The 16,619-nt window shown below is 41.1% G+C and overlaps 1 protein-coding gene across 5 annotated transcripts in view; it reads left to right on the top strand.

Annotated features, from left to right (window-relative positions):
* The window catches only part of Fam13a (family with sequence similarity 13 member A), a 312,174-nt gene that overhangs the window by 268,913 nt on the left and 26,642 nt on the right, over positions 1-16,619 (top strand). For all 5 annotated transcript variants that reach the window (XM_010610492.3, XM_010610490.3, XM_010610489.3 and 2 more), the window contains 3 exons: positions 4,936-5,012; positions 5,351-5,393; positions 14,300-14,447. In XM_010610492.3, the coding sequence (XP_010608794.1) occupies positions 4,936-5,012; positions 5,351-5,393; positions 14,300-14,447 (268 nt within the window). The remainder of the gene's footprint in view (positions 1-4,935; positions 5,013-5,350; positions 5,394-14,299; positions 14,448-16,619) is intronic.

Here is a 16,619-nt window from a genome sequence, read left to right as displayed (position 1 = left end):
TTAAAAAAAAAAAAAAAAAAAAAAAAACTTGGAAGCCACACAACCATGTTTCACAGAGAAAGGTGATCAGATGAGAGGTTAAATAGAAGGTGGTAGAGCTCACCATGATCTTAGTGGAACCAAGCTGGTAGAAGGACAGGAGCAAAAGCCATTCTCAAGAGAGAATGAGAGAAACTGAAGACCGGAGCTTCCCATTGACATCATTGGCCCATACCACAGCCAAAGAGGAGCATGGGATTCACCCTCCTCAAGTCTCCTGCAGGTGTGGAGTGGGCACTTTGTCCTCTTGCCCCACAAGGCTGTGATGACCAGCAGAGACCAAGAGACCACAGGTTACTGTGGTGCTGAGACGGCTTTCCCTTATCGCTCCTTTGTTGGATTGAGTAATGGTCAACTTGTAACACCCAGATGAACTGAATCATTGTAGTCTGGGCATGGAAAATCCACCTGAGGATTATTGTCAATAGCCATAAAAATAGAACTGTAGGGGAAGATTGTGGGCTGTTGATTTTCTAGGAGAAGCTTGCTGTGGCTTTGCTGTGTGCTCTAGGCCACTGGCTAGACTTGTGCAGGACATTGCCTTGGACTCTAGGTATTTACCTGGACTTGTGTGGGACATTCCCATGAGATCCAGGCCCTTCGCTAAATTCTTCAGGCCCTTAGTGTATGGTTAATCTCTTGTACTCCTCTGTATTTAATTTTGGGGGTAAATGTCATAAAATAATCCTATACATTATGTGCCTTGTATTAAATGTATTCCCTTGCCAAAACCCTGACTATAACACTAGTGGTCACCATGATCCCAGCCATTCCTGCTACCTCAGACACCAGCTCCCCTTGCCCTGCACTCTTAGAAGAAAGCTTTGTCCCCTGCTTTTTCTCAGAAAAGCTAAGACAGTTCAGCTGGACAATTAGTAATGGTCCTCTTTTATGATACCAGTAGTTCTTTTGAATGTGGACTAGCTTATACACTTTTAAGTAATAAGACATGAAATGTACAAAGGGGAAAAAAAAGAAATTCAAACCTGGCACTGCTCCTTTGTTAATGAGACTGTATAAAATATTCTCCTTTTCAGAGCTCAAGGTTAGAATAACGAACCTGTTTTGACTAGCAGCATTGCTTTGGCCTTCAGTTTGACCTGTTTGTCTAATGAGAGAGGGAATTTTTTTTTTCTGGGTCCTCTATAAAGGCTTTGTCAGCATTTTACAGTTATAGAAGACAATTTGTTTTTGCTCCAGCTATTTTCAGGTACTCCAGTCAGTGGTCAAACAGGTTGTGAGTGTAGCTTTCAGTGCCAACACAGGGGGGGGGGGCAGAATTACAAATAAATCTATAATCAGTAAGGGGAAAAAACAAGAATCAAGACTTGTCATGTAGAGGTACAAGATACCAACAATGAATGTAAGTGTACTGTATCCCTAAAATATACCAATAAACTCAATTAAAGCTGAGAAAAAAAAATTTTAAATCTATAATCAAAAGCTAGCTTTATCAAAGCATTTGGGCTTTTAAATTTGAAGATTATGTTTATAATTGCAAAGGGTACTTTTTAAAATTCAGTTACTTCTCATGCCCCAAAATTATCAAAATAGATTATGTACATCTGTGTTTTGAAAGTCACTAAGAACTTACATGAGTCAAAATTTTATGGATTGTAAATGAAGCTTTATCTGATTAAAAATTATGAGAAGTAATTCCATTGCATGATACTCACATTCATAATCTAGTCTTTGCATTTTTTTTTCAGTACTGAGGGTTTAACCCAGAGATTCATACGTGCCAAGTAAGCCCTATACCACTGAGCTATAACTGCAGCCCTTTTTATTTTATTATTTAAGATGAGGTTTAACTAATTCATTGCCCAGGCTACCTCAAGGTCGCAATCCTCCTGCTTCAGCCTCTGAAAGAGCTGAGATTACAAGTGTGAGTCATCACGCCAAGTGCTTCTTTGCTATTTAAAAAAAAAAATTAACTATTACCTTTAAAAGTTCTTAATTAAAAGTTAATACAATAAATCATTTTTATAAGAGTTCTATTACATTGCCTTTTAAAAATAAAAACACTCATGGACTACTCTTTTACCACACCTAGAAATTGATTTCGAAAAGAAAACCATTCCAAATCTTCGAAATGCATGGTGTTTGTATTTGCTCATCGGATAAACCCATTAACAATGGCAGCAGATGTGAGAGTGCAGCAGCATGCTGCTTTCCATCCAAGAGAAGCAGCCTGTGTTTCCATGCTGTTTTACCTTTGTGTTTTAGTTTTCCCTTTCCCTCATCTCAGTGAAGCCAGGAATTAATCATTTTGTCTTATCTGCTCACTATACCATAGACAAAGGATAGAAATTAGAATTTAGAAAACATTTTGTGCTCTGTGAAAATGGGTAGTTTTGTTAACATAGCATGTCTTCATTACCTTGGTCAGTTGCATTCTCAAAACTCAAGAGGACTTGACCAGGTTTAAGGCCCTACACGGGTGTTCCCTGCTCCTGGCACGTAGAAGTGCAGCCCAGCAACTCCAGTGAAGGAACGCCGTGTGCCTCGGGCAGGGCAGAACACTCCAGACGGGTATGCAGCGCTCTGAAATGTGCAGAGAAACAATATAACAATAGAAATGACTCAAAGACTAAAGAGGAATACTGCACAGTACTGAAAGTCAGCCATTACGAATTACAGCTATAAAAACTGAGAGCCTTGGAGAGTTCTTAAACGCTCAAACATGAAAAGAGGAGAGGAGGGAGTTGATGAAGTCAATACTTGTTCTAACCCTTGAGATTGACTAAAAATTCTCACATCTTAAAAGTACTTTGGGGGCCAGGGATTTAGCTCAGTGGCACCTTATCTGCCTCGCAAGCACAAGGTCCTGAGTTCGATCTCCGGTACCGAAAAAAAAAAAAGTACTTTTTGCAAATCTTTCTATTGTATAACATAACTAGTCTGTAGCTCTCAAAATCTGTATCATGATATTTTGTTTCCTTTTGTTTAGGAGAAAATTAACCTTCTATCAGCTTGTAAATGAAATGTCTCTATAAATTTGTAGAATGCTCTTTTGGTTTATTTTATGTATTCTTCTTCCTGAATTTTCCTTAGTTGTAATCTGGAAATGTTTATTTCTTCCAAAAAAGTGATTGACACACGATTTTAAATATACAGTTCATTTCACCAGCACTATTTGGAAATGATATGAAAAGATTGTGCTTCCCCTAGGAATTCATGTTTCTGAGCTTTAGGAAAACCTAATACTCTTGCACTCGATCTTTCACTAAAGATTTTGATAATCCATTAAAGATTACTAATGGGAACAAACATTCTTTGTCACGGATATATCGCCCTTTATCAGGAAGGTCACAGTCACATAATAAGAGCCATTATGCTGCGGTTTGATGGAAGACAGTTGTAAGGGACTTTTCTACCTCAAACTTTGAAGGTGTGAATGCAGTTGAACACTGTCATAACTTTTTTTTTTCTCAGATCCATTCTAAAATCATCTAGGTATGTAAGTTTTTGGAGTAACTTGGTGCTTAGTATTCTAATGGGCAGACTCAAATACTGTCTTGTAAATTTCTGGGGCTGTCTTACCTGTGGACAAATAGTGAAATATTTTCTTTGGAAGTATCGCACCTTTAGAAGTAATAGTAACAACTCAAAAGCATTAAGTATAGCAGGCCTGGCTCTCTTGCTTTACATGTATTTTTTGTTTGTTTGTTTACTCCTCATGATGGGGCAAGTAGTGTTGCCGCCTCCATTTGAGGAAATTGAGGCTCAAGTGGAGTCACAGAGCTGAAAGTCAATGGAGCCAGAATTCTGCCCTGAAAGCCTCTGTCATAACTGTTATAGTGCGCTGTCTCCCTTTCTTCCGTGCTTTCATGGAGCCCAGGGTGTCGAACGGAAGATTCCAGACAAGTTAGCCAGACCCATGTAAATGAAAATGACTGATTCACCCACCGAGCCAAAGATTGACTTCTCACTGCGATGCGTTTATTTATGGAGATTTTCATACATGCCAATCTCATGGCATTCTTGTGACTTTTTAAAGTGTTTTCATAATGGTAGGTTATTGATATATAGGTTAATATGTGTTCTTTATTGATTTTGATGACACACAGCAAGTGGATTGTACCTAGTATCCTTCCGAGGCAGATGTGAACCTCTGAGTTTAGTGAAATGCAGGTCCAAATTTTGAAGGCAGCCATGTTTTCTGAGTCTACTGAATTTACAAATTTACTCTTCCTTCCTTCATGAGGATGAGATACTTATTCTGTGCTTAGTCACCTGCATTATTTTTAGAAAACAATGGCTGTATTCACAGAGGCAGTCAAAAAATAAAAACCCTTACAAACATTAGGCCTACTTTGTTGGCCTAAAACATGTATGATTCAAGTAAGTCTTCTATTTATATTTTGTACATTCTTGCTAATACAGAACTTAACATTAAATATTGAAGAAAGGTTTTTTAATTACTCTCATGTCTTTTTATGAATGGTTTTACAACTTAGATATAAGCTATATATGTTTTCCTGGATCATACAGGCTATGTTCTACAAAGATAATAAGCAATCCAATTTCTGATTGGATTTGAGATTTATATTCCTCAGTTCTAGTTCTAAATCACCCTGATTCTCCAATGACCTGAGTTTGGTCAGGGTTAGCTGTCCAACGTGCATTACACCTAGTGAAGACATTATGGGAACAGTGGCCATTTCCGTGATGCTATCAGCTGTCTTTGTTAAAGGGATGGTAAGGTTCAATGTGCAGCTTTATGTAAGCAGAAGATAATAATTTTACTTGTTTTAACAAAGATGGAAAAGTGAGGACTATAATTAGTTTATATCTACGGTTAACTGATTTTTTTTTTTTAACTTTAGAAAAAGGAGTCGGCTTTTGCATGTTTCTTACCAGGCTATTAAGCAACCAATAATTGTTCTGTTACAGAATATGGAAAGTTTCAATTCCGTACGATCAAATGACAGGACTGGAGCTGATGATGTCAAACTGATGTCTGAGGAAAGGTAATTTTAGAATTTTCTCCTCACATTATTTCCAAGGGTATGACAAGATTACTGTTTTCATTTAATGCAGCGTGGACTGTAAGAACCAAAAAGAATGAAATTTAAGGACTGTATGTTGACTTTTATGGTAAGGAAAATGCTTAGAATAGAAATCTATAAGGCAAATAATCATGTTTGTGCTTGTATTTTTTTTTCATTTTTGAATCTTGTAAGGAGTATATGTAAAGCTATTAGCCCACTTTTAAAATAAACCAAGTTGTTATATGAATGGATGAAAGGCATTGTCATAAAAAAATGGACGTTTTGTGATATTTTGTTATGGTTGTTCTTGTTTATAGCAAAGAAAATGAAAGAGATGGTGGAGACACCCAGCATTATGAAGTGAGTAACAAATGTGTGTCTGTGAGGGGCTGCCCCTACATTCTGGAGTGTGTGTGAAATGTCACTAGCCTGGGCTTGGCAACAGTGGAGTGATGGGACTATGCCAACCTCTAAGGATTCCTTGAGAAGTTTGCTTCTGAAGTTGTGGTATGTGCTTGTCAAGATAAACTTCAATAGCATGGGGATCTCTCTTCAGACTTTTCATGGGATAAAACAAAAAGCCGAAGGTGCTGGTTTGATTTTTCCATGATTTGGCGCATATTTTTAACTGACGAAAATATGGTTAAGACCTGAGTTTTAAGGGATCTGTCATAGGGTGTCTCAGTCTCCTTCCTTATTGCTGGGACAAGATGCCTCACACCCACAATTGAAAGAAGAAGTTTATTTACGCTCATGGTTCTAGAAGATTCGGTCCATAATCAGCTATCTCCAAGGCAGGAAGGGCATGGTGGGGCTTCTGGGGGAAAGGCAGCTGTTGACATCATGGTGGCCAGGGAGCAGAGAGGGAGGAGGAGTAGTGGAGGAGATGCATACTTCAGGGCACTGTCCTGACCACCGCAGCCAGGCCTCAACCCCGGCAGCTCATTCGGCTGTGAACCCACTAATGAGTAGAGCTCCTGATGATCCGATCACCCTTCTGGGGACGATTTTTATCTAAACCATAACACAGAGATTTTCTCATTAAGTTGCAAATGAACAAACTATGAGTTACTTAATCCAACTCATTTCTCAGTTTTGTGCCTCAGTTCAAGTAAAAATAGAGAAAAAAATAAACCCCCTGCATCATCTATATTTTCGAGTTTCACTTAGTTTCCTGGCTCCCGACTGGTCCTCTGGGGCATCACCACACGGATTTGGTCTCCCCTGCTTCCATTCAGCACGCTGGGCTGGGCCTAATTTTTAGTTCATGTATATAGGTTTAATCTAATTATTCATTGCTACCAACCCTAGCTTGACTCTCATAACAGGTTCATTTTTTGTGAGAATTAAAAAGCTTTTATCAACCTAGTTTTAAAATTCTGACTTTCTTAATGTATTAATTATATGGAGAACTATTGCTTTAAAGTGACTCTTGGGGTTGTTCTTTTGTTTTTGTTTTTGGTTTTGGTTTTTTTTTTTTGCTTGTTTGATATTTGTGGTTTTGTTGTGATTTGAGACAGGGTCTCCCTTTGTAGTTCAGGTTGGCCTTGAACTTGCTGCGCTCAGCTACTCCTGCCTCAGCTTCCCGAGTGCTGGATTACAGGCATGCACTCTCAGGCCCTGCTTGACTCTTCGTTTTTGTGGGACATCTGCATAGTTAATTTACTGATGCATTTAGTTAGCCACATGTATTATCTTCCACTGTGTACAAATTCTGTGTGAAGACCAAGAGTTTGATGACTGCCACAGTCCCTGCTACCGTGGAGTTTTATAGTCTAGCAGATGAGTCATCTGCACGCTGGGGCTGGGATGTCACTCAGGGGTAGAGACCTTGACTAGCATGAATGAGGCCCTGGATCCAGTCTCCAGCACTGCAGATGAACAAGACCCTGAAAGCTATGGACTCCTTTTCATAAAACTGCACGCCCACATTAAAGTTTGCATAAAGTTACTGGAAATCAATAAACACAAACATGCTTGTACTGTGAATCCTCATACTTCCGACCCAGTTCTTGTCATGCATACTTCTTTATCCTAGATAACAGGAAGGAAGCGCTCCCTCTTTCTCATTGCCCAGCTTCGGAGCCATTTCTTTCATCTGTTTCCAACTCACTCGAGCTTCCTTCCTGAGAACCCTGGCCCCAAGCTGACAGGCTGTCCTTGTCTCTAGGTGTCGTTCTAACACAGCCTGTTTCCTCATGATAGTTTTATGGATTTTATTACTTTTCTTCCTTATCTTTTCTCCGCCATCTTCCTCTGCACGCAGCAGGCACCTAATCATCATACCATTGAACCTTATTTTACAGAATACCACTTTGCCAGCTTCCTGGGGAGGTCTTCTCAGATCTTCCCTTTCATGCTCGTTATCTTTTATGACTTAAAGGGAGTAGAGCGACTTTTGCAGATGAATGCTATAACATTAACTCATGAATTCCACGTGGCATCCAGACCGAATTTGTGCTGAACCACTTTCCCTGGCCTTTCTGTGGACAGCTCCTGTGGCAGTGGATGAATCGTGGGGAGAGAATCTCAAATCCTCTTCCACCTGTCAGGTGCTGTTCTTACAGGTGTCACCCATGTGCAGCCTGCTCGCAGCCAGCACTCCTGAAGCGTGCACCATCGATATCCATTGTCATTCTGACCATTTCAGTTAGGAGATAAAATGAGGTGGTCAGTTAGAATCCAGACTCCACTTTCCCTGTCAATTTCCCATCACAGCTACACCAAAAGGGAAAAAAGACCTCACTCCACAGGGTTGGGATTATTTCTATCATGAGGGCATGCACTACTTTCACTGAAATACACTTTGTTATTCAAGAAAGACTGAAAAGGTCTGTTTCTCCTTTAGTGCATTGTAATTTCTTACTTTTTAATACATATAGCCCTTGCTAAAACTTAACATACCATCCAAATAGTAATCTCATTTTCTGGTAAAATTTTGGAGTTGAAAATAAGTCTAGATTTTGGATACCCTTTCCAGAATTCTGTGTCATTAGTATTTATTTTGTTTCAAGTCTCCTACAGCATCAGATTGAGATGCCACAGTTTACGTGCTCTCCATGAATAGATATAGTAGTTTTTCCAGTTTCTTCGTCAATTAGGACAGCTTTTGTTACCATTAATACTGTCCTTTAAAGTTCTTATAAACTCGCGGTTTCATATGAGATGACAGAGCGGATGGCAGCCCCTGAGGACAGGTGGGATTTTTTCTTTCCTGTTGTGACTCCTGTTCTCATTAGAGGATCCTCATAGCTGATATTAATTTTTTAAATAATCAGGGTGCAACTTTCAATGTATTTTATTTGAAGGCATGTGTTGAAAGTGAATGTGAACTTATCCCTTTTTTGTATACCTTTTTAATTTCTTTTATTTATGCAACTAATCTTATCTGTAAAGAGGATGTGTTGAGCTCTCAGATAGGAATTAGCCAGTGAGAACTACCCATTTCTATTTTTTTTGTGTGTGTGGCTAGGGTTTAAATTTGTTTAATGATACGTTACAATTTTTTAAAAAAGTTAACCACCGCCTGCATCGCAAGCACAAGGACGTGAGTTCGATTCCCAGTACCCCCCCCAAAAAAGTTAAGAGTTGTTTCAAAAGTGCCACAAGTGAAAGTACAGCTTCTTCTGGAGGTTTTTGAATGGCTGGTGTGTCTATGAAACATTGTGTCCGGCTTCATGTAATGAGATAACAAGAAGGAACCTAGCACGTGCTCCCTGGGCACATGGAGACCTGAGTGTTTGTCCTTTTGTTTCTGAACTCTTTAACAACTGCAGGAATCTAGAAGTCAGCCCTACAGCTAGCAGCACCTAGATTCTAAAAGATATCTTAGAAAATATATTTTCAAATTCTGCCTGAAGTAGAGTTTATACCCTACTCTTCAGGGCCTTCTAATTTATTTTCTACTGTGAAAATATTTGATGTTTCACATAATAACTGGAATATTCAAACAGTAACCTTACAATAAACCTCTTTGTCAAGGAAGCAAAACAAGAATTATTAACTGCTTCTGAAGGTATTATCTGATTGAGATCGTTTTTGTTGGGATTATATGGTCAGTGAAGCGTTAAATTTTTTCAAGATATTTTTACATTCTTTATGCTTCTAAGCCCATTGCTCAAGAATGATCAGGAGCATACCTTTGGTAACAAACAAGACATTCATCATAAACAGGAGATTATTTCCCTTTTTAAAACCTTGCTTCAAAGGAAAAAAAAAAGAAAAAGAAGGAAGGGAGAGAGGAAAATAAAAAGGAGAGAAAGAAGGAAAAATTGAGGCTTTCTAATCAAGATTGAGAATGAAATGAGTTATCACAAGATCCAAGTGCAAGTTTTTATTTGCCCTGAGAAGTAGATTTCTGAAATGTCTCCATTGATAATTGTCAAAGACCACTGACCCTTTGCAATTCATGAGTTTGGCATGCCCATTTTCATTTATTGTCAGGCCAAACAGTAAATATTTATGGTTCCATGTGGTTAACATTGTGTTTTTTCCTCTACAAATTGCATTATCCAGTGCACTTTTGAATGCCATCGTTCCTGGCTCTGGTAAGCCTTTAGGCCACTAATCCATATTTTGTGCAGGGAGAGAAAAGGAATGGAACAAAAATTCACCAGCCAAATATGGTGGCACACACTGGTGACCCCAGCACTCGAGAGGCCAAGGCAGAAAGATAGCCACAATTTTGAAACCAGCCTGAGACATGTAGTGAGTTCGAGGCCTGCCTGAACAACATAGGGAGACCTTGTCTCAAATAAATAAAACAAAAAAATATTCACCACCTACTCGATTCCAGGGAAGGGGCAGGAGCAATGAAGGCTGGGGATAGAAAAACCCACCCCCAGCTGGACAGGAACAAGTCTTGGCAAAGACGAGGCTGATAGACTCAGAGTTAGTGGCTTCTTGATGTGCACATGAAGTGTCCAGTGGCCCCCAGGGGAGGGGAGCACCCACACTGCTCCCTAGAACCCTTTGCTTTTCTCCTGAAACATGTGACAGCGGTTCCTCCTCCACACATCCAGTCACTTGGTCAGTCCCCAAATCTGGTGCCTAGAACAGAGTATGTGTTTAAGAAATACTTGCCAAATGAATGTACAACAGAAATGGAAATAGCATTTCTTTTACAGTTACTATGTAGTGTTTATACATGGCTTTCATTTAAATCTTCAAAACAGCCTGACCAGAGGGAAAGGATACAAGGTTCAAAGAGGTTGGCCCACTGAGCTCTTGAAGTTGCCTCCAAAACTCATCCTTTTCCACCGACCACATAGTCTCCCCTTTAAGAGCTATACTCTGTTTATTTCAACACCCAAGGATTTAGTACGCTTTTCCTTGGTTTTGACGAGGGTTTGGTGTGGACATCCTAGCATAAGAATCTCTTGAGTTGAAAACTGTGACATCATCTACTCTCTGATTTAACTGAACACAGACTTAACTTGTAAAGAAAAGAGTTTAAGCTAAAGCGGTTGCAGTATTTGAGACTTGCCATGTTAACTTTAATGGTTGAGTAGGAGAAACAAATAAGCAAATAGGTGGTATCTGCCGTCCTGTATGATACTAGCAATGGTGGAGGGTATGAGCCACCTGCCAAGGTGCCTCCAGAGAGGGGGGCATTTGAAGGAGCAGCAGAGCCTGAACAGCCTCCCGAGAGCAGCCACTGGGCAGCGGCCACAACTCCACAGCTGCTGTGCAAGTCTGGGCCTACAGACGCTGCCAGGTTCAGAGACCAGCAGGGCCAGAAGTTGGCACTCAACTTCTAGGAGCAGCGGGGTTGTGAAAGAGAACTTGAGGGACTGACTCGACGGCAGCAAGGTGGAGCCAAGTCGTGTGTGCCCTTCCACAGAAGGGACAGATGCGGGGAGTGCCTGTGTGCCTGCCAGGCAGGTGTGTGGAGAGGGTGCACACTTCTGGGCTAGAAAGCAGCCAGGAGGCTGGAAGCTCGCGAGTGCTAAGAGAGGTTTCCACAGTCCAGGCCTCAACACCCGCACGGTGGCCTTGGCTGTCCTTGGCTGTCCTTTGCCAATCCCAGATGCAGCGGCTTCTGCACTGCTCCTGAATCTTATAAACGGTGATGACACTCACTGAACAGAGCCCCAGGCTCCAGCTTCCTCTTCCCTGCAATGCTCCTCCACAGACGGCTCCCTCTCCTGCTTCCTTCCGGTCTCAGCTACTTCCTCAGGGAGGCTCTCGACCGCTCTGTCTGGAGTGTGAGACTTCAGCTGCCATCACCACACCCCTCTTTCCTTGCCTGTTTTCTCCATAGTCCTCATGGTTATTTCTTTACTGTCTCCTTCCTGTAGGCTTTGTCAGGACAGAGACTTGACTTGGTCTGGTGCTATTTCCCCAGTATCTAAAAGACTGCCTAGCACAGATCAGGCAGTCAAAAAATATTTCTTATTGATGTTGGGGTTTTTCTTTTCGCTTTTGCTTTTTTTGAGATAGAGTCTCACTGTGTACTTCAGGCTGATCTTGAAATAACTGTGTAGCTCAAGATGTTCTCAAAGTCACAGTGATTCTCCTCTCTCAGCCTCTTAAATTCTGGAATTAGAGGCCTGTGCCACTATGCCTGGTTTTGAAATATCATTTCTTGAACAAATTAATGAATCAGCTTTATCTTTGTCTATTCTCTGACATATCATAGCAAGTACTGCTGCATAGTACCTATTTGGGTGGTGTATGACTATCGAAAGATAAAGCCCAGCACACAAGACCCTCCACAGGTCGCTGACTCCCTTGTCCTCTGCCATCCCGCCGCCCTGTCCTAAGGACTAATCACCCTGAGGGTCTTCTCACAGTGGCTGAGGTAGCACACCATCCTGCCTGTCTTCACACGCGCTATACCTCCTCCCAGCCTTCCGAGCCTGTACCTATCTGCCCCCAATCCAGAGCTGCCACTGCCGTCACAGCCATTGCTGCTGGTTCACGGCTGTTTGCTGGTCTTTTGTTCCTGATTCATTCATTGAAGTCTGTGTTCCATCCTATTGTAGCATAAGCTTCTCCTGTGTCATCTTCCATTCCTCACTCTAGCAGTTTTGGGCCGGCATTTTTCCTGTTCTACTCATCTCTATAAGGTGCCACTTAGTAACAGAACAGTGGCTTCCGTTTGTGTCTCTCACACTCCAGGCACCAAGCTGCAGGTCTTGCTTGCCTTCTCTCTGGTCTTTATAGCCTCTTGCAGGATTAGACTCATGTACACTTCTTGGAAGATGAAGTAATGAAGGGTCTACAGAGGGCAGCTGGCAGATGTCAGCGCCACACTGTAAACGCAGCTCCATGTCCCTGTGTCCTGTCCTGGGCCTCATACTGCATTTTAGTTTTGTTTTGGGGCTTTTTTTGTTTTGTTTTTTGTACCAGGGAACAAACTCAGGACCTTAGGCTTGCAAGGCAGGCACAGTGCCACTGAGCTAAATCCCCAGCCCTTCGGCCTCACACATTAAATGACTTGGTGCATGGGCTTCTCATACAGAAAATACCTTACTTTACAAATGAAATCATGCTTTTTGTATTGTTTTCTTTGATATCTCTGAGTGTAGATATCTTTAGAAATATTTGTTGAGAAATATTTAATTACTGTGTGATATTCACTTTCTGTTTCTGTCTCTCTCTCTCTCTCTCTCTCTCTCTCACACACACACACACACACACACACACACAGACACACACACACAGAGGATTGGCCGCCAAGCAACCCTATAATGTTTTTAAAGCTGGGCACCAGATTTGGGCATTCAGCCCTTGTTCACTCAGGAGTCTGCTCAAGGGACACATCATTTTTGTGACATAAATGTACCACCACCCCCAACAGCATTTTAAAAATATCTTAAAGCCCCAGATTTCCTTGGTGTTTCCATCTGACTTGAATCACTCACCCTGACCTAACTAATGTTTCATTTTACCCTAAATTTTAAGAAAACACAGGTCTCATGCATCCTTTCATGGACATGTACTAGTAAAAGTGCTGTCTGCTCATCCCCACTGACTTCCAAGTGGGTTGGATAGCTATTAAAAGTAGCAGGAAGCCTTAGAGTTTTATTTTAAGCATAAGAACATTTCTCTTACATTAATGAATTCACTTGTGATTTCCAGATGTTCTCAGTTTTGTTTTCAGATGGTACCATATTCGCTAAAATTTCCGTTTACTCTCAAAGAAAATATCGTGTACAGGTCTGTGCTACTAGAGAAATACATTTTTGCATAGACACATTTATTCATAATGCTGTGAGAGCAACAAGAGTAACAATGGCTTGGTTTACAATATGCTAAAGAAGAAGCTAAAAAGAGAATTTCAGTGCAGTAGGATTCATCTCAGTGCTTTTTTAAAAAGCACAAATCACATAACTTGAATATCAGCCTTTTGGGGAGGATTTCCCCATCCATCAGGTATCCTAGCCTGAGGTGCTGTCAGTGAGGTCCTGTAGGTTCTGTCAATGAGCAGAGCCAAGAGTAGCTGAATATTTCATATTCAAAGGAGATGAATAGTAGAAAAACAAGTGACAGTTGCATATTTGTATAGCATATAGATTGTGCATCACCGACTTGCTAGTGCTGGCTTTGTATAAAAGAAAAGAGGAAAAAAGCCATTCTCCCGGTGTAATTTTGGATCACTTCCAGGGTCTGTATTCTGTACTGCTAGCTGAGATGGGACACCAGAGCCCTGTGCTGTTTGAATTTGTGCAACAATGCTTTAATACCCTTGAGCTCCTCCATAAATAGTCTGTTCGCCCCATACTCTGCAGGAAAACAGCCGCAGGAAATCTGCAAATGTGCAGCTCGCCCCGTGTAATTGATCTCAGCCTGCGGGAGTGTTTGTCCCCAGCCCTTGCAGTGCTGTTTACCTAAGGGCAAAGAAGTCTGCGCGCAAGACACCATGTTGCTGCTCCAGCCTTAGCAACAGCAGCCGCTGGCTTTTCTGTCGTTATTGTTTATAGTCTAGAGAGCTGTGCTCCTTTAAGGAAACAAACTCATTGCTGGCCCTAGTCAGTAATCATCCAGACTGTCAGCTGCGTGCAGTTATCAGGAGGAGCAGCCCAAGGAAATCCTCCTGTCTCCCTCGCGGAAGAAAAGTTAAAGGAGCGCGGATGGACAGCTGCTTTTTGCGTGAGAGTGGCCAGCTTGTATCGGGGTGCACCGAGCCATGATTCTGCTGTCTATGCTGGGTGGACGAGCAGCTGTGCCTTGAGAGCTTTCATTCAGGAGTGGGATTGCTGCAGGCACCGCTGGGTTTTGGTGAACAGTGGCTCTTCAGGGACACTGTGCTGTTATTGCAGAGCCCCACAATGAAGATTCAGGAGCATCCCAGCACACCTGACAGCAAACAGCAGAGGAGTCAAGATGCTGACGCCCAGGAGGAGAGCTTTGTCTCCGAAGAGCCCCATGTAGACCTGGCTGCACTGGGAGATGAGAAGAGCTGGGAAGGTAGGTGACCTTCTGTCACTTGTCACTTGGAGATTTGGCATCGGCAAAGCATGTGTAAATATGTGAGAGGCACGCAGCCACAGGCGTGTGAGTGTGGGGAAAGGGAGAGCCAGCATGTAGAGTAACTGCGTGTGTAGAGGATGGGGCTCCTTCACCTGGCGTAGGAATGCGTCACGCACAGCGCGGCCGAGAGTGGTTGCAATCAAAGAGAGAAAATGTGCTTGCCCTTTATCACACCGTAACCTTGCAATCCTTTTTTTTTTTTCCTTCTTCTTCTTCTTTTTAACTCACCAAGAGAGCCAATAGATGTGTCTTTTCCTTCTAGTAGTACCCAGCATAGTACATTTAGGTTTTCCTTCTCTGTGCCCGATCCCCTACTACTACACGTCGGCCACCTACTACCTTCTGAAAACCTTCCTATTTTTCAAGAAAGATGTTCTGCCTTGCTTTGTTTCTGTTTATTTTATCTTCCTTTTTTAAAAAAAAAATGGTTAATGAACTTGAGGGATTTGCTTATCAAAGAGAAGAAATAAAAATAAATAAAAATGCTTCCTACAGAAAACCTGCAACAGTGGTTTAGATTTGTTGTTCTGGAGACTTCTGGTGAAAATGTTAGCAGTTTACTTTGAGGAAGAGAGGGTAACCTTACCGGAACTGTGTCCAGGGAGGGTATCGTGTGAGTCTTATCAAGCCACTTGTGCTTATATCATCCCTCTGTCTACCTCCAAACATGTACCAGTGTATCTAGAATAAATTCTTGTCTGCCTCTATACGGCGTGTGTTTGGAAGTTGACAACCAGGTGGAAATTTTGCTCTTGATTTCAGTATAGCAGCACGACTTAACACAGTGACTTAGCAGAGAATCGTAGCTGTGGAAAATGAGTCCTTCACAGCACCTGGATTTCCTTTTCTGTCCCTACCCCCTTCTCCCTTTTTGAACCAAGAAGTACTCTTTGCAGTAAAGGTTTTAAGAGAAGGATCAAAAGGCAATGAAAAGCACAAGGTAGGAGAGATAACCTATTATGCTCTTGGCCCCGCGGGGCAGACTCCTTTAATTCTGCTTCTCCCTCCTGTGATGTAAGAAACATGTTCTGGTTCTTTTCATATAAGTAGGCAGTGGATCGGAGATGAGTCGTCCCCTTCCAGCTCCCAGGACACTCACTGAACAACAAATGCATAGTGGCTTTGTTTTTTATATAAATTATACACATTCCTCGGTACTGTTTGTTCTTTTATTTCTGTGTACTCGGAAACAATCACGTGTGTTTTTAATTCATATACTGAAAACAACCTCCTTTCCCACCCAGAAAGTCTCATTAATCACTATTGTCCAAATAAGAAAAAAAAATTTTTAAAGAGTAATCTAAATAAGGGCTATATTTGGGTTTTAGTGACATGAAGCTCAAAAAAACCCTATGATTTGGGGGTCAGAATTCAAATTAGTCATGTTTTCTTCCTCCTGAATTGGACTGTTGGATTATTTTTATCTTAGTTAATCATAAACTCCTAATCTCTCCCAGCACACTTAAAGAAGCAGATACAAAGCTAAAAAGTTCTCTTCAGAGTGTCTGAAAAGCCAATTTGTAGTTTCCAATTTGCAGTATTTAATATGAAGAACTTCACTTCAGATAAATAATGTGAAGTAACAAACATTTTATTTTGGAAATCCAGATATCGTTTTCTTTAAAAGGCTATTGGAAATCTGGGCGTGGTGGCGCATGCCTGTAATCTCAGCTCTCCGGGAGGCTGAAGCAGGAAGACTGCCTCCAATTCAAAGCCAGCCTCAACTGTGTAGCAAGTCCTGTCTCAAAAAACAACAACAAAAAAAGCTTTTAGAAAAAATGCATCCCATTTCAAATAAGTTTGGAAATGTGAATTGCATTATCAATGTAATTTTTTAAATAGCTTGTTATGACTGCTTTATTTTGAATTACTGCAATTGCTGTTGAACTTGATATTTTAAAAATCGACCTGGATTTATATCAGGGCAGTTTGATTATTTGGCTGCTGTTCTCAATGACCTTTTTAAAATCACACATTTATTTTAATTTTCCAATGTACGTTATAGTGCTAATTGCCAAGGTATAGTCAAAATAAAGGAATTTCTCCATAAAGGTAGATAATGTTAGGGTAATGAGGTCTTTTAATTTTTTTTTTTTTTTTTTTTTTTTT

The sequence above is a fragment of the Fukomys damarensis genome, unplaced genomic scaffold, assembly GCF_012274545.1.
Source record: "Fukomys damarensis isolate Sample0158 unplaced genomic scaffold, DMR_v1.0_HiC HiC_scaffold_32, whole genome shotgun sequence".
NCBI classification, from domain to species: domain Eukaryota; kingdom Metazoa; phylum Chordata; class Mammalia; order Rodentia; family Bathyergidae; genus Fukomys; species Fukomys damarensis.
Note: the sequence above shows the minus strand (reverse complement) of the source record. Positions and strands in the feature narration are given on the sequence as shown.